The following is a 26,114-nucleotide window of genomic DNA, read 5'->3' on the forward strand; positions in this document are numbered from 1 at the left end:
TGTTCTGCAATGCTTTTACTTCCCCTCAAACTGATTTTCCTGAGTTATCATGAGGGTGAACCCACCAGCAGTTCACTTGTGTTCGCTTCTGTGTCAGATTCCATGATGTAACCATCTTGCTAATTCTTGCACACCCTGCTTCCGGGGCCCATCCGGGCTATGCCCTGTTTGGCCTTTGAGAATCCTGTTACTGAGTCTTCAGGAACACTCACTGGCCTTGTTCAGGGCCTGCCCCACAAGTGGGGCTGATAAGTTGTAAGGTATATGAATCTTCAATCTTATCAGAGAATGCCAAACTGTTTGCCACATTGGCCATGCTGCCCCATGACGTTAGGGCTGATAGAAGCTGAGAGATGCCCTTGAGATTAAATCAGCCCTCTGTCTCTGCAGGTTTCACATCTCTGGATACAGAGGGCCAACTACACAGAAATGGGGAAGACAGCATGGGAACCCATGCCAACTCCAAGGTCAAGCTCTCTCCCCTACTTAATTGGTCTAATTGATCACTGAATACAAAGTAATGGCTGATAAAAAACAAGGTCCTACTGTAGAGCACAGGGAACTATATTCAAAAATCCTGTGATAAACTGTAATGGAAAAGAGAATGAAAAAGAATATATATATATATATATATGTATATATGTATGTGTATATATGTATAGGGAATCACTTTGCTGTATAGCAAAAGTTAGCACCACATTGTAAATCAACTGTACTTCAATTAAAAAATAATGACTTTGCAATCCAGGCAGTGCCCAGGGCACCTTTCTTTTTGAGTGATTTATGAATATTCTGTGAGAAAGGTACTGCTGCCATTAGCACTCTGTCCATTCAGAGGAAGATGTAGAGGCAGGAAGAGGTTAGAAAACATGCCTGAGGTCAAACGAGCACCGGGAATTGAACCCAGATGGTACAGCAGTGGTGACTGCATCCTTCGGTACAAAGGATACAGCCAAGCTAGCCATGCGTTCATTCATTCAGCACCCACTGTGAGCCAGGTTACATGAGCCAAGTGTTAGGACTACAGAGGGACATGAGACGGGCCTGGTTCTTGCCCACAGATCTAGGAAAACCAGACAAAAAATCTGCACACATAAAGTGTGTGATGAGTGTTAGGAGGGGAAAATAAAAGGACTAATTTATATACTTCTCTAAAGTATATAAATAAACCTGGCATTTAAGCCAAGATCTAAAACGTCCATAAAGTTAGTCAAATCAGATCAGATCAGATCAGTTGCTCAGTCGTGTCCGACTCTTTGTGACCCCATGAATTGCAGCACGCCAGGCCTCCCTGTCCATCACCAACTCCCTGAGTTCACCCAGACTCACATCCACTGAGTCAGTGATGCCATCCAGCCATCTCATCCTGTGTCGTCCCCTTCTCCTCCTGCCCCCAATCCCTCCCAGCATCAGAGTCTTTTCCAATGAGTCAATTCTTTGCATGAGGTGGCCAAAGTACTGGAGTTTCAGCTTTAGCATCATTTCTTCCAAAGAAATCCCAGGGCTGATCTCCTTGCAGTCCAAGGGACTCTCAAGAGTCTTCTCCAACACCACAGTTCAAAAGCATCAATTCTTCGGCGCTCAGCCTTTTCACAGTCCAACTCTCACATCCATACATGACCACAGGAGAAACCATAGCCTTGACTAGACGAACCTTTGTTGGCAGAGTAATGTCTCTGCTTTTGAATACGCTATCTAGGTTGGTCATAACTTTCCTTCCAAGGAGTAAGCATCTTTTAATTTCATGGCTGCAGTCACCATCTGTAGTGATTTTGGAGCCCAGAAAAATAAAGTCTGACACTGTTTCCACTGTTTCCCCATCTATTTCCCATGAAAGTTAGTCAAAAGAAGTCCACATATTGGGGTGTGTATGTGCGCGTATGCGGGCGCACAAAGGGGGCAAGGAAAGGGATCAGAGAAAGGGAGAACAAATGCAAAGGCCCCGAGGCAGGAAAGTTACTGGGGTGCAGTGACCCAGAACGGGGTGAAAGAGGAAGGCGGGAGCTAAGAGTTGAGGGTCCAAGAACTTTATGCTAATCTTCATGTGCCCACCCCTCCCCCCCAACCCCGCCAACCCCCCCCCCCCCCCCACACACACACACACTGGACCCATCTCAATTCTCTGCCACTAGGATTCTAGAGGAAGAAGCTGAGGTCATCCTAATCTGGAGTCATTCAGCCAAAGTCACAGACCCCGAAACAGAGTTAGATTCACAACCCAGACATCCTGCGCCCAGGTGAGCCTTCCCCTCCTTGTGAGGCCTGGGCGCTGGACCCCAGGGGGATTCCAGAAATGTTTACCATGAGTGTGATGCCAAACAGCTCAGCAGACCTTTGACCAGGCACCATTCCTCACTAATATGAGAGGTGTATGGAAACAGAAGCTTTAAGAAGGGACAGAGACATAAGATGAGACTCTAGTTCAGGCCAGAGGGGATGTCCTGGGTTTGAATCTCAGCTTTGCCTCTTGTGGGCTTCCCTGGTGGCTCAGAAGGTAAAGAATCTGCCTGCAATGTGGGAGACTCAGGTTCTATCCCTGGGTCGGGAGGATCCCCTGGAGAAGAAAAAGGCAAGCCACTCCAGTATTCTTGCCTGGAGAATGTCACAGACAGAAGAGCCTGGCAGGCTACAGGTCATGGGGTCACGAGTCAGACACAACTGAGTACGAACACTGTCACTTTACTTTGTTAGCTCTGTGACCTTAGATAAGTTACTCAACCTCTCTGTGCCTCTACTTCCCATCTGCAAAACAGGAGTAATCGTGGGACCGACCTCTCAAGGTTGTTATGAGGCTTCAGGCAGGTAAGTCAGCAAAGACTTCCAAGTTTTCCAGGCAAAGCAGCCACTGGGGCCTGAACATTGCTGGGGGAGGTGACACTGTCAGGGCCCAGGTCTACAGCCCTTCCTGCCCCACCCCTCACCCCCTGTGGGACACCCAGGGGGGCAGGGGGATCCCAGAGCTGCTGGGAGTCTGCTCAGGAACTCAGCCCCTGTAGAGGGGCCCAGTGTCCCATGGAATCCACCTCCGGGGCCTCAGTACTGGCAGCAGGCCCGGTGTCCGCAGAGGGCACTGGTGTGGAAGCATTTTAATGTTTTTTAAATACATAATCTGGGATTAGATGCCGATTCACATGACCTTTGTCCGTTCTTGCCTGGAGCCACTGCAGTAGGAGTTAATAAATACTGGAGGAAATGGGAAGGCAGGCAGGGTCCAGGCTTAGGCTGGGTGGGAGGGAAGCTTTATGCCCAGGGGGTCATACGTCCCCTCTGCCCGAGACACTCCTGGCTTCCCTCTGCTCACGGCAGACAGAGAGGTCCTGGTCTAGATGCTTGGCTGGATACATCAGGGGTTGTATGGCTGATGTTCCCGAAGTCCAGCGCTATTTGCTGCAACAGCCTGTCTCAAAGAGTGTCCAAATCTGGGGACCAAACCACCTGTCTCGTTTTCAGAAAAATGTTCCACGATGATTCTCCAACTATGCTTGCAGTCCGTCAGCACCAGCACCACCCAGGAACTAATGACAAATGCCCAGGCCCCAGGCCCTACAGAAACAACACCCGGGTGGGACTCTGCCTTCTGCTTCAGCAGCTCCCCAGGGGACTCTGAGCTGCCCACAGGGAGGTCAGAGATGTATGAAGGGTGAGGAGGCAGGATGAGGCAGGAGCCTGCGGTCAGGCCCCCACTCCCCTCATCTCCACCCAGCTGGCACTGTGCCTGGGTCTCAGCTTGCCCACCTGGAGCGGGGACATGACAGCAAGTCCTTCACCTGCATCTCACAACTGGTCTGAGAACCAGTAAGATGCCACAGATGACAACACTTAAGAAGTCTAAGTGCCTCATCCGTGATGTTAATTAATGCTTCCTGTCAGCCACTGCTCCACTTTCCCACCCCCTCCACTCATGACCTGGGAAGGGCGAGAGCAGCGTAAGTCGCACATTTTCCCTGTGGAACCCCTGGACAGCCTCAGGGGGTCCTGAAACCTACACTTGTGAGCAGAACTGTGAGAGTGGAAAGGGGTCTTTCCTCTGGAGAGAAGGTTGTTCAGATCCCAAGTCAAGCCCCGCTGATTACGGCGGGCATCTGTGCCCACCCCCTCAGCCACGGCTGCTGAGCAGCCTTGAGATAAGAGGGGCTGCAGGGGTTAGAAACTCAAATGTAGAGATGGCACATCTGCTTCTGAGTAATGGGTGCTGGGCACACCAGGCCCCAGGGATGAGGAGGGGGTGTTGCGGGGGCGGGGGGGGCTCAGCTTCCTTTGTGTCCCTTTGCCGGCAGCAAAGGGCTAGGCTGCAGCTTCACTTACGTCACTCACGGGCCGTCCCAGCACCTCCATGAGGTCCGACTCAGTCAGGTTTATCCATGAGAATAGTGGCCCGAGGGGGCGAGGGAGAGAGCAGAAATTTGAACCCAGCTCTTGACTTTTATACCAATCATGAGCTCACGTCCAGTGGGCAGGAGGAGGTGGGCCACAGGGGAGAAGGGGCTCACAGTCACCAGGCAGGGAAACTGAGATGCATCACAGAAGTGAAGACTCAAAATCGTTCTTAAATCAAAATGAGATGCCAAAGAGGTGGGGCCAGCACCCTTTGGTCGTGCACCTGTTCCTCTGCAGGCCTGCAGCTGACAGGGGGCCCCAAACCCTTCCCCGAGAGTTCTATCCTGCCTCCAGCCTGTTCTCGGCCCCTGGCCCCTAGGGCACAGGCGTCCCCCTGCAGTCCCATCAGTTGACCTCATGAGATCCCCAAAATAGCCCCTCAGTCCTTCAGAAATGTGGCCTTGTTCTGATGTCCCAGAGATGGGATATACTACCTACAGGGCATCCAACAAAAAAGACCACTTGGACGTCAGAAACTGAATTAAGTCTCATTTATTCTAGGGCAAACTCAAAAGGGTTTTTGTGTTTCCTTTTTTAGCAAATCCTAGCACATTATTAACAAAAAAAAGAAAATCTGTACATTTGCCATGATACACTTGAAGGTGAAACAAATAAGATATAAATACAGATATGGATGTAACATGAAAAAGCCCCCAAAAAAACCAAAACCAAAAAACAAAAACCCAACCTGGGGATGTGGGGGACCATGCGTGTGAACAGTGCCAACAAAACTATTTTGGTGGTGGATATTTTTCAGAGCGTTGTTCTCATTTTCAAATATCATCGTTAGCAAAGTCCTGGTGAGGTTCTACAAAGTTCTTATTTGCTCTTCTTTAATGTGTAATATTATGCTTGATAAATAAAGGGCGGCGGGGAAAGAAAAAGATTTAGGAGACAAATCAGGTGCAGCTGCATTGCCTGCATGACTGAGAAGCTAGTGGGGCTGTGGCAGGCGCCTGTGGCTACGGTGCCCCAGGAAGGCCGTGTGCCTCCCGCGGGCCACAGTGGGAGGGGAAGCAGGAGCCAGGTGACCTGGCCCCAGTGGTGGCATCAGTGGGCTTCTCAGGGCCCCAGACAGTCAGGCGAACAGGGGAGGCAGACAAGAGTTTTGGGTGCTTTGCTCGCTTGTGTTCTGTTGTTTCATCCAGACAGGAGGCCTGCGGGGAGGCGGCGGCCAGGCAGGGCAGTTGCAGCTGTCGGTTGGAGGGGGTGGCCCCCTGAGGTTGTGGCTGCATGCGAGTCTCCTCCCAGGAGGCCCAGAGACCTGGGGGTGGCGGCTCCCTCTGCACTGGGAGACCGAGGTTGGGCAAGTGACATTCAAGGCGAGCCCTTTGTGAGCGCCAGGAGGACACACGGCCATGCTCAAGGTCCTTCCTGACTCCAGGGTAGGGGGCCGCAGTAACCTGGGTGTCCACAAGCGGAAGGAGAAAGGCCTTTCTACACACACTAGGCAGGAAAAAACACAGTTTCTGCCCCAGAAGAGTCATCAGACACTTGGACTTGTTTGTAGGGGGTAAGAAAGAAACCCCAAAAGCGACATATGAACAAACAAATGGTATTTATCAATGGAAGTAAGGCCTGGTCCTGCTGTTTTGAGCCAAGAGTCAACAATGTTTGATCACTTAAAACACACCCCTGAAGTTCTCTCAACAGCAGCAGCGGGGCACCTCCTACATGTGCAGGATACCCCCTACACACACCCACACACACACCCACACGCACGCAGTGAAGGCACCCCAGCCTCACTGCTCCTGGACCTCCATTTTCAGTGCCTATTTCCAAATAAAGTATCTAAAATAAATTCTGAATGAAAACAAGTTATGTTCTGCTACAGTGTCTTTCACGACTTCCAACGTCAAGCTAGAGCTCAGAGGCGGGAACCATACAACCTGGCAGTTGCCGAGATTCTGCACCTGAGCAGCAAACACCTCATTAAAAATTAACATCAGAACAGGCATGGGAAAAAGAACTGAATGCATTTCCATAAGGAAATATGGAAAAACCAGTTCAGAGGGTCTAAAATGTTTCCATGATTGCAAAAAGAATTTCCATTTGGTTTGAAGAATTCTACTTGAAACTTAAGTTATACAGACTTGAGATCTGTAGTTACCTTTACTGAAGCAATGAAACCCTCAAGAAAACATTTTAAAGGGTAAGTTTCTCACTGAAGGAAAAACAGACTCTAAACTGGTTCAAATCCTGTTTTTCTGCAATTTGCTGCACATCATAATTACTTTTTCCTTAAACCATGATTATTTCAACAGATGATCGAGGAAGTACTTCAGTTCACAAAACTTAAAAAAAATGATCCTGATAACCTGGTCTCTTTAGATTTTTCTTTGATCTCAATCCCAAATTAAAGAAGTCAAAACTGAGATGGCAGAGTTGCCAATTATCAGACTGACAGAACACTGTGGAATCAAGCAGCTTGGGCGCAGCTTGGGGAAAGGAGACAAGACGGCACTAGACCTGAGCCTCCAGGGGCAGTGCTGTTCAATAGTGTTTCCCAGGATCTCAGCAGTAAAACCAGCAGCTCCTCTTGTGTTTTCAATGCTGCGTGAAGTCCCACTTCAAGCACATACTAACTGAGGCTATCGTTTACCTGGATTTCTGTGTTTGGATCTCAACTGTCACAGATCTCTGCCCCGGCAGCTCTGGGGAAGGGGTGGCATCGGTGGGGCTGTTTGGAGGAGCTGGGAACCCATCCTGGAAGGAGGCAGTGAAGGGTGCCAGCCCCCAGGCTGCAGAGTGTAAGCAAAATATGACATGTTCGTTAAAAGGCCATCTTCGGGCTTTTTTCTCATTTCTTGCCAAGACTTGACCCATATTCTTAGTAGTCTCAAAATGCAACCTAAAACATATAAAACCCTTTCGTGGTGTCAGTTGTGAAGGGCGTGGGCTCTGCCCCACACAGGCCAGATCCAGAGGGAAGGGAGCCAGAATGAAAGAGAAACACAGCTCAATACAACCTCCTCAAACCTGTTATTAACTGAAGAGAAAACGCTACTTTCTACCATGTATCAGCTAGAGAGCTCTGACTTTTAAGAACTGCACCCCACACACACGGTTTTACAACCTCAGCAGGCTGGATGAGACGGTTTGAGTATGGCTCTTCTCTTACTCCTTTTGTTTTGTTCTGTAGGAAGATGAAATACAGGCCTTGCTTCCCTTACATTCAATACCAGTAGGATTCTACACAAAAGCTGGAAGGGATCAAAATACTGATTGTAATAAATATTTGCGGGCCTCCTGGTACTGACTGGGCAGCCGATGGGGGGTTGGAGGGGGAGTGGAGGGGAGGTCTCTGAGGCACCACCGATTGCTTCCAGGGCTACACAGAGATTCTGGCGTTGCATTAGCTGTGGGTGGAGACATCAGAGGAGGAGCTGCTGTTGCTGTTCGTGGTCTGCGCCCTCTTTATGTATAAGTTGAGCAGCTTCATCTGCAAAGAAAAAATACAAATGGATGAGAAGGAAGAAAATCAGAAAGTAAGCAAGAAAGCCCAGGTGACCATAAGAAAACAGCACGTCCCTTAGTGGAGAAAGTCACTGCACAGACATTCCCTAAGTGCCTACCACTCGTCCAAACCACCTGCCTGGGGCCAGTGGGCGATTGGGAGGTCAGATTAGAGGAGGGGGCATGAGAGGTTATCAGGAAAAGAGGGACACCTGCTACCACGAGGTGGGCCTCAGGGCTGCCTGCAAAAAGGCTCTCTAGAGGCAGACCCACACACTCGGGGGCAAGGCAGCCGGTGCGGCTCCAACCAAGCCAGCAGGAGGAGAGGGTATAATGCCTACTCTATTGGGATAAAGAAACTAAGCTAAGGTCAGAGGTCAGGATTTCTATCCTCACACCTTTGCAGAAGTTGCTCCTTCCCCATCACACACCTCGTCTGCACCTGCTTCTGTCCACGGACATGACACCTGCTGATTTACACAGCATCTGAGGCCCACCTTCAGGCTGCCCTCATCTGCACCCTTGGTCCTCCTGCCCCTGGGACCCCGCTCTGCCCACTGTGGCTCAGCACATGCCGCCTTATGCTGGGGGCACCAGTGGGCTGGACCTTTCCAACAAGACCTCTCCCAGAGGTCAGATGCTGCATCACTATACAATATACCTTCGTTGGGCACAGTGCTTCCCCACAACAGGCCTTCCACATCTCATTTGGTTCTAACTTAAGCCCCCCTGGACCCTCAAAACACCTAAAGCAGCATGTAACATACATAGTAGTGAAGTGAAACTCACTCAGTCATGTCTGACTCTTTGCGAACCCATGGACTGTTATACAGTCCATGGAATTCTCCAGGCCAGAATACTGGAGTGGAAAGCCTTTCCCTTCTCCAGGGGATCTTCCCAACCCAGGTCTCCTGCATTGCAGGTGGATTCTTTACCAGCTGAGCCACAAGGGAAGCCCAAGAATACTGGAGTGGGTAGCCTATCTCTTCTCCAGCAGATCTTCCCGACCCAGGAATGGAACCAGGATCTCCTGCATTGTAGGTGGATTCTTTACCAACTGAGCTATCAGGAAAAGTTCTTAGAATATTTGTTGAATACCAATAACCTGATGTCTATAGTGTGCCTGACCATATTAAGAATGCCAGCAACCAGCAGTGCTCCTCACGAGGCAGTCTCCCTGAGCCCCAGCAAGGCACATGGTCAAACAGACATGGAGCCCAGAATGTATAGCTGGTCTGAGAGCTCTGCCCTGAGCGTCCTGGAGTTCGCTGGCTTCATGCAACAGCCCATCTGGGGTCTCCCCACATCAGGATTTAGCTCTTTTCATCTGCAGGGGAGAGTGCCATGAATTCACACGACATATCCCAGCTTGTGTTTCATTCCACACCTTTCAAAATCTTAGACCTTTTAACGTAATAGTCAGTGTGCTGATCAAGGTGCTTTCACTTTACACAGGTTCTTAATGCTCAAAGGCTCAGGAGGATATGACCAGGGCCAGCCAGCTTCAAGAGAAACTTTGGTACATTCAACAAAATACTGGCCTGAGGCTCAGCAGATCCAGCAGATAACCAACTCCAACTCCAACACTAGTTCTGTGACTTCAGGTAAACATTTCCTGAGCCTTGACTCAATCACTTGCAAAATAAGTGATACACCTTCCAGGTAGCTCCCTGCTTAGAAAACATGTCCCCTGAGTACCCTGCTCCTTCTCTTACCCAAGCTGTTCACACTGCTCCTGCCTGTAGTTCATCCTTCCCTCCTTGCCTAGCCAGGCCCAGGATAGTCCCGCTTCCTCCAGGAAGTCTCCCTTTCCTCCTGCTCCAGTAGGCCCCTGACCCAGCAACCAGAACCTGTCTCACGGTGTCCACTGGTCACTCTTGGACCTCTGTAAAGTCTCCCCATGTGCCAGTCCTGATCCTCAGCTCTATTTGATGCTACTTCAGGGGAGAACAAGGTTTTGTGTTTCCCACATGCTGAAGGCAGCAGGTTCCTAATACATACTTACTGAATCAAGTATTCTTTAAAGAAGAAAAAAGTGATCTAGAAAACAGGATAGTTATATTTCTATGAAAGACAGGTTAAAATGAACTTCTAAACATTGTTAATAGTTATTTGCAACTCAGAACCCCTTTTAAGCCCTGAGTTTACAAGCTTTAATCATATTCGAACATCAAACCAATCCTCTGAAAACAGGTTCTCCTATTTTACAAATGAAATGGCTGGGATTCAGAGAGCTTGCCCAATGAGTTGGTATAAATTCACATTACAGGATTATAATTTTAGGATATCAAATGTAATCCACAAAGAAAACAGGTATAGAATATACACAAAGGGAAATGAGAAAAGAATTAAACATTTCAGTATAAAAAGCAAACAAACACAAAAGAAAACAGTAATACAGAAAATGAGGGGCAAAAAAGCTATTATGCATACAGAAAACAAATACCAAAATGACAGAAATCTCTTCCTCATCAGTAAATGCTTTAAATGTGAATGAGTTAAATTTTCCAATCAAAAGACAGAGATCAGCAAAATGGATTTTTTCAAAGAGCGTGATTCAACTATATTTTGTCTACTATAGACTCATTTTAGATCCAAAGACACAAATAGTTCAAAGTGAAAGAATAGAAAAGGATATTCTATGCAAACAGTAATCAAGAGTACAAGGTAGCTATACTAATATTAGGCAAAATACAGCTTAAATCAAAAAAGGTTATAAGAAACACAAGGATTAATAAAAGATCCACAAAGCAGGAAATTATAATATTTATAATTATACATCTAAGAATATGCCATCAAAACAGAGAAGCAAAAACTGACAGCACTGAAGGGAGAAACAGTTTTATAATAATAGTTGAGAGGCTTCAATATTCCACTATAGAGGGTTTGAACAACACAATAAATCAACTAAATATAAAAGAAATATGCAAAACACCCTAAGATGAGACCTTCCCAAGATAGACTATATGTTAGGCCACAGATTGAATCTCAATAAATTAAAAAAGAGATGTCACAAAGTACCTTTTCTGACCACAATAGATGAAGTCAGATTAGTAGCAGAAAGAAAACCAAAAAATCCACAAGTTTGTGGAAACTGAATAACACGTGTTATTCCAACAACCAATGGGTTAAAGGATAAATCACAAAGGAAATTAGAAAATATCTTGAGACAGATGAAAATGAAAACACAAAAGGGATGAAAACACAAACACATGGGACGCAGCAAAAGCAGTGCAGCGAGGGAAGCTCACGGCTACATGAGCTACAAGCTTACACTTAAAAAGGAAGAAAGCTACGTTTCAACAACCTAACAACGTATCTTAAGGGACTAGAAAAAGAATAGAACGTCAAGCTTGCAGAAGGGAGAACAGTTTCATGGCCCAGATCAGATGGCCTCACTGGTGAATTCTACCAACATTTAGAGAACTAACACAATCCTCAATTTTTTTTAGAAAATTTTGAGGAAAAAATACTTCTGAATTCATGCTATGAAGTCAGCTTTGTCCTGATAGCAAAGTCAGAAAAAGATAAGAAAACTACAGATCAATATTCCAACAGTGATCCAACATACAAAAATTAATAAATATAATATACCACATTCTAAAGGAGATCAGCCTTGGGATTTCTTTGGAAGGAATGATGCTAAAGCTGAAACTCCAGTACTTTGGCCACCTCATGCGAAGAGTTGACTCATTGGAAAAGACTCTGATGCTGGGAGGGATTGGGGGCAGGAGGAGAAGGGGACGACAGAGGATGAGATGGCTGGATGGCATCACCGACTCGATGGACATGACTTTGAGTGAACTCTGGGAGTTGGTGATGGACAGGGAGGCTTGGCGTGCTGCGACTCATGGGGGTCGCAAAAAGTCGGACACGACTGAGCAACTGAACTGAACTGAACCGAATATACCATATTAACAGAATGAAAGGGGAAAAAAAAATCAAAGGATCATTTCAATTGACATAGAAAAAGTATTTGGCAAAATTCAATACTTTTTCAAAATAAAAATACCACACAAACTAGGAATAGAAGGAAAGTACAGGCGTATTTTGTTTTGCTGTGCTTCACTTTATTGTACTTTGAAGACAGTGCTTTTTCCCCCCAAATTGAAGGTCTGTGAACACCTGCATCAAGCAAGTTCATCAGTGCCATTTTCCAACAGCATTTGCTGCCTACACGTCACTGTCCCATTTGGGTAATTCCTACAATTATTTCAGATTTTTTCATCATTATTACACTCTATGGTGATCTGTAATCAGTGTTCTTTGATATAACGACTGCAGCAGTTGTTTGGGGTGCCATGAACCATGTCCATATGAAGACAGCAAACTTCATCCACAGATGTGTATGTTCTGACTCGTGCACCATCTCCCTGTCTCTCTCCCTGTACATGAGCCTTCCTATATTCCCCGAGACACAATCGCATTGAACTTAGGCCAATTAAAAACCCTACCATGGCCTTAAGTGTTTAAGTGAAAGAGTTGCTCTTCTCTTGCTAGAAATGATTAAGCTTTGTAAGAAATGCATATTGAAAGTTGAGACAGGCCAAAAGCTAGGCCTCTTGCATCAAACAGTTAGCCAAGTTGTGAATGCAAAGGAAAAGTTCTCAAAAGAAACTGAAAGTGCTACCCAGTGAACACATGAATGATAAGAAAGCAAAAGCAAAATAGCCTTACTGCTGATATGGAGAAAGTGGTCTGGATAGAAGATCAAACAGTCACAACATTCCCTTAAGCCAAAACCTAATACAGATCGAGACCCTCTCCTTCCATTCTAGGAAGGCTAAGAGAGATGAACGAGTTGCTGGAAAAAAGTCTGAACTTGGCAGAAGTTGGTTCATGAGGTTTAAAGAAAGATGCTGTTTCCCTAACATTAAAGTGTGAGGTGAAGCAGCAACTGCTAATGCAGAAGCTGCAGCAAGTTATCCAGAGGATTTAGCTAAGATAATTCATGAAGGTGGCTACATGAAACAACAGATTTTCAACACAGGCAAATTGTCTTATATTGGAACAAGATGCCATGTAGTACTTTGACCACCAAAGAGGAGAAGTCAATGCCTGGCTTCAAAACTTCAGAGGCTGACTCTTACTAGGAGCTAACACAGCTGGTGTCTTTAAAATAAAGCCAGTGCTCACTTACCATTCTGAAAATCCCAGGGCTCTTAAGAATTATGCTCAATCTACTCTGCCTGTGCTCCATAAATGGAACAACAAAGCCTGGATGACAGTGCATCTGTTTATAACAGGACTGACTGAATGTTTTAAGCCCACTGTTGAGACCTACAGCTCAGAAAAAAAGATTCCTTTCAAAATATTACTGTTCACTGACAGTGTACCTGGTCACCCAAGAGCTCTGATGAAGATGTAACAAAATTAAGGTTGATTTCACATGTGCTAATAACTTAACACTCTTTCTGCAGCCCAAGGATCAAGGACTGATTTTGACTTTCAAGTCTTACTATTTAAGAAAAATATTTTGTAAGGCAATCGCTGCCATAGTGACTCCTCTGATGGATCTGAGCAGTCATCTGTAAACCTTCTAGAAAGGATTCAGCATTCTAGATGCCATGAAGAACAAAGAAGTCAAAATATCAACATTAAAAGGAGTTTGAAAGAAGTTGATTCCATCCCTCCTGGATGACTTTGAGGGGTTCCAGACTTCAGTGCAGGAAGGAACTGCAGATGTGATAGAAAGAGTAAGAGAACTAGAATTAGAGGTGGAGCCTAAAGATGGGACTGAATTGCTGAAACCTCATGGTAAAACTTTAATAGATAAGGAGCTGCTTCTTACGGATGAACAAAGTGGTTTCTTGAGATGGAATCTACTCTTGGTGAAGATGCTGTGAAGACTGTTGAAATGACAACAAAGGATTTAGAATATTACATAAACTTAGTGGATTAAACAGAGGCAGGTTTGAGAAGATTGACTTCAATTTTTTCTACTGTGTATAAAATGCTATCAAACAGTATTGCTGCTACGGAGAAACCGTGAAAGCAGAGTCAATCGATTTGGCAAACTTCATTGTTGTCTTAAAATAAGACACAGCCACTACAACCTTCAGCAACCACCACCCTGATTAGTCGGCAGCCATCCACATAGAGGCCAGGTCCTCCACAAGCAAAACGATTATGACTCACTGAAAGCTCAGATGATGGCTAGCATTTCTGTTAAGATACTGATATTTTCAGACATAATGCTACTGAACTCTTAACAGACTACAGTATAGTACACATATAACTTTTATATACCTTGGGAAACCAAAAAATTTGTGCAATCTGCTTTATTGCAATACTTGCTTTATTTCAACTGTTTGGAACCAAATCCATACCATCTCTATGCCTGCACCTCAATATATCAAAAGCTATATATGAGAGACCCAAACAGTGAATATTATGCTCGATGGTAAAAGACTGACAACTTTAAGATGAGGAACAAGGCAGAGGATGCTTGCTTTCACCATTTCTATTAACACATAAGTTCCAGCCAGAACAATTAGGCAGGAAAAGGAAAGAAAGGCATTCACATTGGAAAGGAAGAAGCAAAATTATCTTTGTTCAAAGATGATACACAGTTGACCCTTGAGCAACACAGGTTTGAACTATGAAGATGCGCTTATACATGGATGTTGTTCAATACACACAGCACGACACAATCTGTGGTCAGCTGAAAAATCCCAGAGGTAGAATGACAGGTACAGGACTTGAGCACGTGCAGAGTTTGCTATCTGTGACAGGTTCTGAAACCCATCCCTGTGGGATACCAAGAGATGACTGTGATCTCATATGTATAAAATCTCAACAATTCCACAAAAAATTGTTAAGACTAATAAAGAAATTCAGCAAACTAGCAGACTACAAAATCAATGAGCAAAAATCAATTGCACTTCTGTACACTAAAAATGAAGCTAAGAAAAACAATTCCATTTACAATAGAATCAAAAAGAATAAAACACTTAGGAATTAACACAAGGAAGTGAAAGAACTGTACAAGAAAAACTACCAGATTTTATTGAAAGTAATTAAAAACACAAACAAAAAGACACGCCATGTACTATACAGTATGGTGACTATAGTAAGAATACTGTGTATGTGAAAGTCACTAACAGAGTAGATCTTAAAATCTGTCACCACAAGAAAAAAAAAATCGTGTAGCTATGTGTATGACAGCTGTTACCTAGACTTACTGGGTGATCATTTTGCAATATAAATAAATATCAAATAATTATGCTGTACATCCAAAACTAATACAATTTCATATGTTCATTTTTATCTCAATTAAAAATTAAAAACAACTCATTACATATAGAGGTTAAAAAAAGACATCCCATGTTCATGGGTTGGAAGACAACATTATGAGATCAAAACTACCCAAAGCTATCTATACATTCAATGGAATCCCTATCAAAATCCCAATGCGGTTTTCTGCAGAAACAGAAAGTCTTTTCAACAAACGGAACTGGGAAAGCTGAATATCCACACACAGAAGAATGAAGTTGGACTCTTATATAATACCATATGCAAAAATTAACTCAAAATGGATCAGAGACCTCCATTAAAAGCTAAAACTATAAAATGATTAGAAGAAAACAAAGGGCAAAAACTTCACTATAGATTTGGAAATTGATTATTGAATATGACAGCAAAAGCATAGGCAAAAAAATAACAGACAAATTGGATTTCACTAAAATTAAAAAAAAGCTGTGCATCAAAGGTCAAGGGGTTAATATCCAGAATATAGACAGAACTTCTGTTAATTCAACAATAACATCAACAACAACAAAACCAAGCAACATAATTTTAAAATGGGCAAAAGACTAGAATAAACATTTCTCTGATGAAGATATGCAACTGGCCAACAAGCATATGAAAAGATGCTCAACATCACGGATCATTAGGGAAATGCAAAGCAAAACTACAGTGAAATGCTGCCTCACACAGCCATGAGGATGGCTACCAAAGAAAAGTGAACAGAACAAGTGGATGTGGAGAAACTAAAACCCTGTGCACTGTCGGTGGGAATCTAAGATGGTGCAGCTGGCAGTTACCATATGATCCTGCAGTTCTACTAAAAAACCCAAAAGAATTAACAGGGGGTCTCAAAGGACATCTGTACCCCCATGTTCACAAAAGCCAGAGCACGGAAACAATCCACAAGGCCATTACCAAGGAATGGGCGAGCAACATGCTATTATGTACATTCAGCAGACTATATTCAGCCTTAAAATGAAAGGAGATTCTGATACCTGCTACAACATGGATGAGCCTAGAGAACATTATCCTCAGTGAAATAAACCAGTCACAAATAGACAAACACTGTAGGATTCTACTTATAAGTATTCACACCAAAGAAAGTAGAGTGGTGGTTGACGGACTGGGGACCTGGGGAATATTATTTAATGGATTTCAGTTTTCCAAGATGAAAAGTGCTCTGGAGATGGATGGTGGGGATGAATATGAATAATATGAATGTACTTGGCGTCTGTGAACTGCACACTAACACATGGTTAAGATAGTAAATTTCACATTACATATATTTTACCAAGAGAGAGAATGGAAAGGAAAGGTTGCTCATAGTCATACAGCTAGTAAGTGGGAGACAGAGACCAGAAGGCAGGTTTTCTGATCCTAAAGCTAGTATTGCTGCCATGGCAATGGGACACTTCCAAGATACACCTCACAAGTCCCCCCACTCCAACCTTCCATCAGGCCTTCCTCTACAGAACCTGATATCACTTATCAACTTCATTTAAGTAGTAGTAGAAGGGGTTCTGACAGGCCTGGTGACAGAAACAGGAAGCCACAGCTTGACCGTTTCTAACTTAGCACCACATGCCGTCAGCTACCCATTCTGGGGGTGTGGGTGGGAGGGGGGTGTTTGTTTGTTTTAGGAGATGTGCATTAGAGTCTTACAAAGTTCCTGTTAACACATCGGAACTATCTCATATAAAAACTGGAATGACTGGAAGCACTGTGCTGCCATAGCGGACAGGTGTCAGGTCAGCCTCCCTCAGCACTCCGAGCTGACTAATGTCATCAGTGGGGAGGTGGGAACACTGGCTCTGATCAGGACTGAGCTCCAGACCCTACGCCACCATTCCAAGGGGCAGCAGGTCAACCACAGGACAGGGGTGAGAAGACACCTCCATTTTCTCAGCCCCTTGTTAGTGGGGTCAAGCGAGATGACAGCTCCCTTACTCCTGAGAGTAGAAAGTACCAGAAAACTGAGATCTGGAAAACATTATTTTTGGATGAATTTTCCTTTTTACAAATCTAATTCCCTTTATGAAGACTGTCTGTGAGGGCCCCACTGCTGCTACGCAACAGCCATGGATCCCTGATGGCAGCAGCAGAGGCAGGTGCTCCTGGCCCGTACACTGCTGGGCACTCTCGGCTCATCGTTCTGCAAGCTGTGGTCAGGAAGGGCTGGGCAAGCACCTCTGCAGGGGCAGTGATGGGAAGAACACGGGAAATGGATCCAGGTGAAGCACCCCCACCACACCTGCTCTGCTCAGACCTTCCAGCCCAGTTGCTGATATATCTTCTTCTGGACCAGTGGTTCTCTACCAAGGCTGACTCTTTCCCAAAGGGACACCTGACCAGGTGTGGGGACATCAGCTGAGGGTGGGGTGTGCTCCTGGGACCTCAGGGATGGTGCCCCCACCATGAAGTGCCCCGAAATGTTGGCAGCACTGAGAGTGTGAGCCCTGCTCTGGACAAAGGCGGGAGAGCCAGCTCTGCCCAGAACTCAGTGAGTGGAGATGCTCACCAACTGTGCCAAAGGAACAGGCCTACTTGAAAAGCCACGAGGCTTCACCTGCTGCTTCCTTCTTTGCTAAGGAGGAAGGCCAGATATTTCAGGCTCCGTGCTTTTGTATTCATACCCGTGCCTGGGCCCTCTGTAACTTTACGGTGACACATTTTCCCCAGGCAGTCCCCGAGGCAGGTGCCTCACCACGGCCCAACTCCTGGCCCCACGGCCTGAGATCAAGGGTGGCTATCCTCTCTCCGCATCGGGTTCATCAGATTTGAGCTTATTTTTAAACCAGCAAGCACTCTAGACACTCTCATCTTCCATGAGCCAACAGTCCCTTTGTCTCATTTTGTGCCCGATTCTAGAAGGAACAAGAGGAAGTATGACCACCACGGGCCCCCAGGTGGGTCATGTGCAGAATCAGCGTCCTCACCCTGCAGAGATGCCATCACGAACACGGGACGCGCTGGGCACACAGTGAGAGGCAGCCATCATTACACTGACCCACAGGACCCAAAGCCCACCCAGACAGGCGTGAAGCCAGCAGGCAAATGTCCTTAGTGTTTCAGAGACAGAAAACAAGCTGGTTTCGAAACAAAGTCATCTTCCTTTTGGGGATAAATTAGAAGTTCAAAACTATCATGTTAAAAATAGGAGTGACAAGAGACTGTGTCGTACCTAGGTGACTTCACTACACAGTTGTGCACTCTGTCTTTAGAGACGCGACCCTGGACAGTAAGGCCCAGCTAGCTCACACACGCTGAGCAAGTTTGTCTGGAGCCCAGAACTGCAGGGCAGTGGGTCTGGGACACGCTGGTAGGCCCAGGTGCACGACCCACCCGTGTAACACTATACATACCTTGCTCCCCGTAAGCTGTGCCAGGTGAGGTTTCAACTCTTCTCCGATTACGGAATAAATTGCCACTAAGCAAAACACGCTGGCCTTGCGCACGCTGCTCTCGGTGTTGTCGTAACCCTACAACCAGAGGGACATAGAGAGGAAAGCGAGATCAAAGCTTTGCCTGACTGACAGTATTTCATCAATGTTTCCACACTCTCACACTTCAATCTCAGCCTTGCTGGGAGCGGTCTGAATGCCCCAGAGCTCTGCCGATGAATCTCGAGAGCTCTTGCCCCAAAGAGGCCACATGCAATAGTGTCAAGAGTGAGCTGGTTTTGGGGTGGGAGGCAGGAGGCTGGCGAACTGGTCTCCTCCACACAGAACGATGCTGTATCATGAGCTGCCAAAAAACGTTGGCAGCACCAGCCAAGAAACGTTGTGAGAGAACACAGTGAAAAAAGGAAATTAAGGGGGAAAGTAAGTGGCTTCTCCTCACCATGGTAAAGCAAATCTCACATGTGCAAATCTCTTTAAAGAAATGAGAACTAGGTCACTCACTCTGTGGATAAAACTCTCCACTATCCATGGATCGTTCTGCAGTGAGACGGACCTCCACATCCCTCTCCAGCTGGACCACAACCTGCCTCCTACCTCCCCAAACCCAGATGGGACTGTCTGCTTTTCTCCAAGCAGCCTTTGGGACCTTTCAGACTTTGCGCCTTTCCCTCTGCCTGGAATAATCCAGTCCTCGGCTGTGTGTGTTTAAATTCCTGAGCCCAGTGCTCAGCAAACAGCAGCGTTTATTAAGTGTAAAGCTAATGTCTGTCTACTTTCTCCACTGAAATCTCTCTCTAGGGCCCAAGTCTAAACCACCTCTTCTCTGAGCCCTTAAACCTAGAGATCAGCCTCCACCCAGATCTCAGAACCACCCACATCCACCCCAGTAACTTAGCACGCAGCACCGGCCCTGACCTGCAGCTGTTCGTACGGGAGTACCAAGTCCCAGAGAGGGCTGTCAACGACTTGAGGTAGGGTCCCAACAGAAGGCGGCACCTTGCCTTCCAGAGTCTATTTAACTCAATGCCTCACACTTACAAGGGTTTCAATTACTATTTGTTGGACAGATTAGGACAAGAACCACTGTTTGATGTTGGGTTCCACGGCTCACCCTGCCCAGGGCTGTGCCCATCAGCCGTGCAGTAAGGAATGAACAACAAAGAAAGATCAAAACATGTTCACAGTAAACAGAAAGTTCATTCTGTAGGCCACAGATCTGGGCCGCCCAGAACTTCCTCTGCATTCAGGAAGGGTGGCCCAGAAGAGACAGACAAGATGCCGAGGGTCCCGCAGGGCGTGGCCCACCCCGCCCGCCCCTGTGTGCTGAGTGGCCAGGCCGCCACGAGGGGCCCACCTGCAGCAGGCCTGGGATGATGTCTGCGAGGAGCTGCAGCAAGGACTCCTTGGCGATCCTCTCAACAACTTTGGTCTGCATCTTGATGGCGGCCAGGTTGATGGGGTAGTCAGCTGTCTGGACGATGGGGCACAGCACTTTGATGCACTGCTCTGGGTGGATGGAACTGGCCAGCGTGGATGCGGCCTCCTCGGCAGCCCTCACCACCTGAAATATGCCCCCATGTGAGTGAGCTCCACACCGCAACACACATTTCAAAGGCCAAGCGACAGGCACATAGCGCCTAGTACTGGAAACCCCCCGCCACCACCCCTACCCCTGGCTATGCTTTCACGTCAACAGAGTCAACCGGAGGAGCAGCTGCAAAGAGGTAACCTTGCTCTAAAAGAGTCATATTCTGTGCTCCAGCTCATAAGATCCTTAGAAACTTTATAGCCTTGGTAATTTTTTCCTACTATCCTTCCCCAACCTGTGTGCATTCGTGTGTTCACGCATTCCGGGGTGGCAGCAGCCGAGCTGAGCACAGGCCTCAGAGGCAAAGGTGGTGCTGGGCAAGATGGGTGGTCGGCGCTGAGGGGCTGCATGAGGATGCAAAGGTTCAGGAGGCAGCAGGCGAGGCCACAGAAGCAGGCGGGGTCCCAAGGGCGGGGTCTGCTACCTTGCAGCTGGCCAGGAGCAGATGGAAGGAAGTGGGGCGAGCCGGAGCCCTGCCAGCCACTTGAGTGCCCAGTCTGCTCCCTTCACTTTTTCTCACTGGTGCTCACCTATGTGCGCCACTTGACCGGCAGGATGCACTCACCTCAACAGAGCCCCCAGGTGCACCCTGACCACTGCACTTACATGCTCTGATGACACTGTCTCCCCGACTAGACTAAGGGCTCCTTGGAGGTCAGTTCCCATCTCAGCCATCTTCTATCCCCCATGCCCAACAGTGTCCATTATGCACTAAGTGCTTAATAAATGTTGGTCCAACTCATTTTCCCACAGCGCACGCGCGTGTGTGTGTGTATGTGTGTAAATGTTCACCACTGGCATAGTCAGCTCCAGGGCATGCCTCGCTGATCTGCATTTACATGTTTCAATGGAGGAGCTGGCCCAGAAAATGAGGAGGAAGTCAAGACCTCTCCAGAGGACCAAGTTGGGCTTTGGAGAAATCAACTGTACAAGGCCCAGAAGGTCCATTCTGGGTGACACAACGAAAGGGGAACAGATCTGTCCTTTGGAAAACAGACTTGAGTTCAGGTTAGTTTTTGCCGTGATCGGTTTGTTTGGAGAACAACAGCATATCATTAGAAGGGCCCCATCATGCAGCAATCACTAGATGAAGTGCTCTTCTTCTTCCTCAGCTCATGTGTGTCCTGAGGACTGTGGTCCGTCCACAGCATACTTGGGAAAGCCAAGCGTCTGGCCTGTGATACACAGCTAGGCAGATAGTGGAAGAGGGGTCCATCCCTTCTCTAACCTGGCCCTGCAGTGGAACACCAATGCCCTTCAACTGTAAGAAATCACTGTTCATAGGTGTCACAACATACTGGTCAGAAAACTGAGTAATACTAACTGATGAAATCTGAGGTCTTAGTTTTTAAACATGGGGGGAAAAAAATGAAAGGGTCAGAAAATACTGGATGATTTCATTGATAATATCCCAAACTGGAAAACACTAATGTCGAGCAATTTAGGAGGCCACTAAGAAGTAGAGATAGCTGGGCGGCAGGAGAGAGAGACTGGGAATGGAGTCCTGGCAGCTTCACTTAAGTCCTGACAGGAGTAAAGCAGAAACCTCCCGGCGCACCTCAGGGTTGCAAAGGGCACTGACCAGACAGGGAGATAAACGGCCAGGTTCGCAGTGAGGCTCTCTCGTGAGGGTTTCCTCCTCCCCACCAACCTTTCCAAGCTTCACTCTCATCCAGGTCACAGGAGTTAACCTGCAGGGAGCTGCTGGTAAACAGACCAGCTCGGGTATGTGGAGCTGAAACCTGAACCCAAGGAGAACTTCCTCTGATAAAACTCCAGGAATTCTTGAAGTTGCTTGCAGGAAGCATTTAATCAAACATAGGTTTTCTGAAAATGCCTGAAGAGAAAATGCCAGAAGCTGCACTTCAAGGTCCGTCTGAGGCCCCTCTTTCACTGAGGCTGGAGCAAGTTTCCCAAGGCAGACGCTGTTTTTGGCACAGGGGTTGGTGCTCTTGACTTCCCTCTACATGCCAAGCTCCCGGCTGCTGGCTGGCTGCCTGACTCACGGTGAACTTTAAGTTTCACCCCTGTGGTCTATGTAACATAAGAAGCAAAGATTATAAATGTAAGCAAACAGAAAGCAAAGTAAACACAGGCAACAGAGAGAAAGGAGGATAGTACTCTTCGGTAGACACGGAGGCCAGAAGGGGCAAAGATGAGTTCTCAGAGAGGGTGAAGATGATGAGAGACAGTGGGGTCAGGCAGACTTCTGGGTCATTACCAACCCTAAGTGACCAAAACGGTTCCAATTCTGCTGATTTTTTTGCAGTTTGGTAGAAACACAGGAATTCTTTTTTTTCAAAGTCAGTGAATTTACAGTGTCTACCTCGGAAAAGCATAATTTCCTTATCTAACTTTTTTTAAAATGAGATCATTACTCAGAATATTGATGAATGTTTGCTTAAAGATAAGGTTTCTTTGAGAGCACAGAACCTGTCACAATTTGAACTGCATGCTTTAAGTTCACAAAGACTGACTGCACTCTGTTACAGGCACGCCAGTGTAACTGGCTAACATAAACAAGCAAGCAAATGTTCAGAAATGACGACAAGCAGGTACACTTAATTAGTAGTAGTAGTTTAGTCACTAAGTCGTATCCGACTCTTTCGACCCCATGGACAGGGAAGCCTGGTTCCTCTGTCCATGGGATTCTCCAGGCAAGAATACTGGAGTGCGTTGCCATTTCCTTCTCCAAAGTACACCTAGTTCAGTCCCAATCATTTAAAAGCTAAGTGAGACACTGGCGCCACCTTCTGGGGAAAGCCGGGAAGACCTCACAAAACAGGGAAGATGATGGGGATGTGTGCCCACCATGGTGGGGAGGCTGTCTCTCTGGTGAGATGGTCACCGCCAGGGACCAGTCCCCGTCTGTCAGGCCTGGCCCCAGAGGGAGGGAGGGAAGGAAAAAGCTTCAGGGTCCAAGTTCGGGGACCCAGCTCTGTCACCAATGAGTGAGGTGAACCTGAGGGATGCTTCTTATACTGTCTGGACCTGTTTCCCTCATAAGTAAAATGAAGTGGGGGGGACCTGAATCAAGTATGCTGATATCAGTTTGGATGGTGACACTTTATCTCCCTACCCTACCTAGTGAGTATTTTCTCTTGAAAATACACATGCACGATTTCAAAAGGCAGAGTCTGCATGAAACGGTCTCTAACCACACAGCCATCACACTCTCCCCTCCAGGGGCAGATTGAGGGCAACACCGTCTCAAGTGTGGTAAGGCTCTGAGGTGGAGACTTACTCTGTCCCACCTCAAGGGGTGGAATCACAGCCAACAGGGAACAAAGCTGTGGAGTCAGAGGGGCTGGACGCCCAGGAGGTGGCCATGTCTGCTGCCCTGGAGGATGCCAGGAACGCTGGGCTGGCTGGTCCCTAGAGGAGTCAAGGAGGCTGAAGATGGGCAGCACACAGAAGGCTCCTCTGTGTCTCCCAAAACCCATCAATTCCTGGTATTTCCTGGCCTCAAATGCAGGAGTGTGATGGACACTCCAGAGTGGACACCAAGAGATTCAGCCAATATGGGAGCCCAGTTGGGAGCCCAATAACACAGCCCACAGTTAATTCACCCAAATTTCAATAGCCTTCTGACATGTACTTCAAGAAATGCAGCAATTTCTGGTTTACATAAAACAGGAAAACCCCAATTCTATTCAGAACCGGTCTATCTACTTCAGAGGAAGAGGATTAAAAGGACCGCGTCTGCAGTTTTGAACAGCGTTAGCCTCCTCACTCCCTTGACATGAATGTCAGTCCTACAAGGGGCAGGCGTCCTGTAGCCCCAGTTCACCTTGAGTGCCAGCACTTCTGATGTTCAGGGAGCTGAGACCCATCTCCAGCTACTCAGCTAACCAACTGGTCAACGTAGAATGAGGACCTGAGTCTCCAGACCCCAAGGCTCTGATGTTAAACAGATCTTTCATCATCATCCTTCCACCTTTATTTGCCCTACACCAAACCACTTGATTGCTTTCTCCAGACAAGTTCTCTCTCAGTAAGACACTCTTTCTGAGGCTATGGAAGTAAAGGGCAGGTGTCACATCTGGTTCCTCGGAGGTAGATGCACCAGAGAGGAGGGGCTGTGTCTCCTTGCCCTGAGTAACTGTGGGGCAGCAGCTGCCGTCTCTCAGGGCTGGACACTGTGCCTGGCATGTCCCGGCCACCCCTGGGGCCATTTTGGTCCAGCAGACCCAGCCCAGACATGTCCTCCCGGCCCAAGGCCCGCACTCAGGCTCGCTGCTTGACTCTCTGCTGTCAGCGCTCTCCCTGGGCGCCCCTCCCAGTCCACCCCAAACTCCCAGTGCACTTCTCTCTGGACCCCTGGTGGAGTCCTTTGCTCTAACCTGAACTAAACCATAAGTTCCTTTAAGTCTAAAACACTCCCCACCCCCCTCCCCTGTGCCTCCAATAATAAAACATTTACTAGAGTTTGTGCTGTGAGTGTCAGACTGGCTCAGCAACTTTGACCTTTTAAACGACTATATAGGTTTCTGGTTTTGTCTTTTTGTTACAAGGCTACAAGTTACAAAGGAAATAGGGCTTCTGGCCACATGCCAAGATTGGGCCCAAAGAAAACTGGAGATTTGGAATCTAGGAAGGTTTAGGCTTGTTATTCAATAGCAGCCTCTATTATCTTGAGGCCAGATGACACGCAGATAACCATGCAGTCCACTCCCTGGGCTAACAGATTAGGAAAACCAAGGTCCAGAGAGGTGAAGTAATCTCTCCACACACTCACAATGCACTGTTCGCCAGAACCCACTGACACGTGGCTGCTGCCCCAAGAAGCTTCTAAACGCCATTCCAGAGCCAAGGATCTGGTACCATGGTCAGAGTGATTTTGACTGGGATTTGAAGCAGAACATCAGCTCATCTCTCAAGTGTTTTCTCTCACACACCATTGCTTTGTGCAGGCCTATTTGCCAAGAGGTCCTGAAAAGTTCCATTTTAAAAATGTCATCTGGTTTAGTTTTTTTAATTCTCTGCAAACTTAAAATATTAAATTAACTAGAAATGATTTCAAAATAAAACCCCAGGAGACATAACAGTGGTTGTTTTATATTATATTTAAGAATCAAACTTCCCCAAAGAAGCCAAACCACCTGAGGCTGGATTCTGATGCCTTAAGCACCAAGACTTCTGTGGGGCAAACAAGATCTGGTGACCCCACAATGAGGCTGATATTTTTCTCTTTTAACAGGCAAATGTAATTGAATGTTCACTACCATGGCTGAGGTCAGTGAAAGCAAAGCCTAATGGTCAAGGTATATTGTGTTGGCCAATATTATGGCCCGAAAGAATATTTTCTTTTTTTTTTTTAATATAAGTTTATTTATTTTAATTGGAGGGTAATTACTTTACAATATTGTAGTGGTTTTGCCATACATCAATATGAATCCTCCAAGGGTGTACACGTGTTCCCCATCCTGAACCCCCCTCCCACCTCCCTCCCCATACCATCCCTCTGGGTCATCCCAGTGCACCAGTCCCGAGCATACTGTATCCTGCATCGAACCTGGACTGGCGATTCGTTTCACATATGATATGATACATGTTTCAATGCCATTCTCCCAAATTATCCCACCCTCACCCTCTCCCACAGAGTCCAAAAGACTGTTCTATACATCTGTGTCTCTTTTGCTGTCTCGCATACAGGGTTATCGTTACCATCTTTCTAAATTCCATATGTATACGTATACTGTATTGGGGTTTTTCTTTCTGGCTTACTTCACTCTGTATAATAGGCTCCAGTTTCATTCACCTCATTAGAACTGATTTCAAAAGAATATTTTCAAAGAAACAGAGTTGATGCTTCTCTAAAGTTCAAACAGAACACTGACCGAGGACCTCAACACTCTGGCTACCGTGTGTAAGCCATGGTGTCTGGGAGCAACGGCTATCTTACATTAAATGTGTATAAAATGATTAATAATTTGTACATCATCTGTCTGCCTCTGAGACGACAGAGACGTCTGAAGACAGCTTTATGAAGCAAAGTCTGTACAGCGTTTGACAGTGTTAAGACATGAGCTTTCAGGTCCCCT

The 26,114-nt window shown here is 46.6% G+C and overlaps 1 protein-coding gene across 15 annotated transcripts in view; it reads right to left on the minus strand.

Annotated features, from left to right (window-relative positions):
* Positions 1 to 4,853: 4,853 nt before the first annotated feature.
* Positions 4,854 to 26,114, minus strand: part of CLASP1 (cytoplasmic linker associated protein 1) — a 273,403-nt gene continuing 252,142 nt past the window's right edge. For all 15 annotated transcript variants that reach the window (XM_070769105.1, XM_070769110.1, XM_070769114.1 and 12 more), the window contains 3 exons: positions 19,837 to 20,043; positions 18,444 to 18,560; positions 4,854 to 7,819 (listed from right to left, as the gene is read on the minus strand). In XM_070769105.1, the coding sequence (XP_070625206.1) occupies positions 7,733 to 7,819; positions 18,444 to 18,560; positions 19,837 to 20,043 (411 nt within the window). In that variant the 3' untranslated portion in view covers positions 4,854 to 7,732. The remainder of the gene's footprint in view (positions 7,820 to 18,443; positions 18,561 to 19,836; positions 20,044 to 26,114) is intronic.

This window comes from Bos indicus, chromosome 2 (genome assembly GCF_029378745.1).
Source record: "Bos indicus isolate NIAB-ARS_2022 breed Sahiwal x Tharparkar chromosome 2, NIAB-ARS_B.indTharparkar_mat_pri_1.0, whole genome shotgun sequence".
Lineage (NCBI taxonomy): Eukaryota > Metazoa > Chordata > Mammalia > Artiodactyla > Bovidae > Bos > Bos indicus.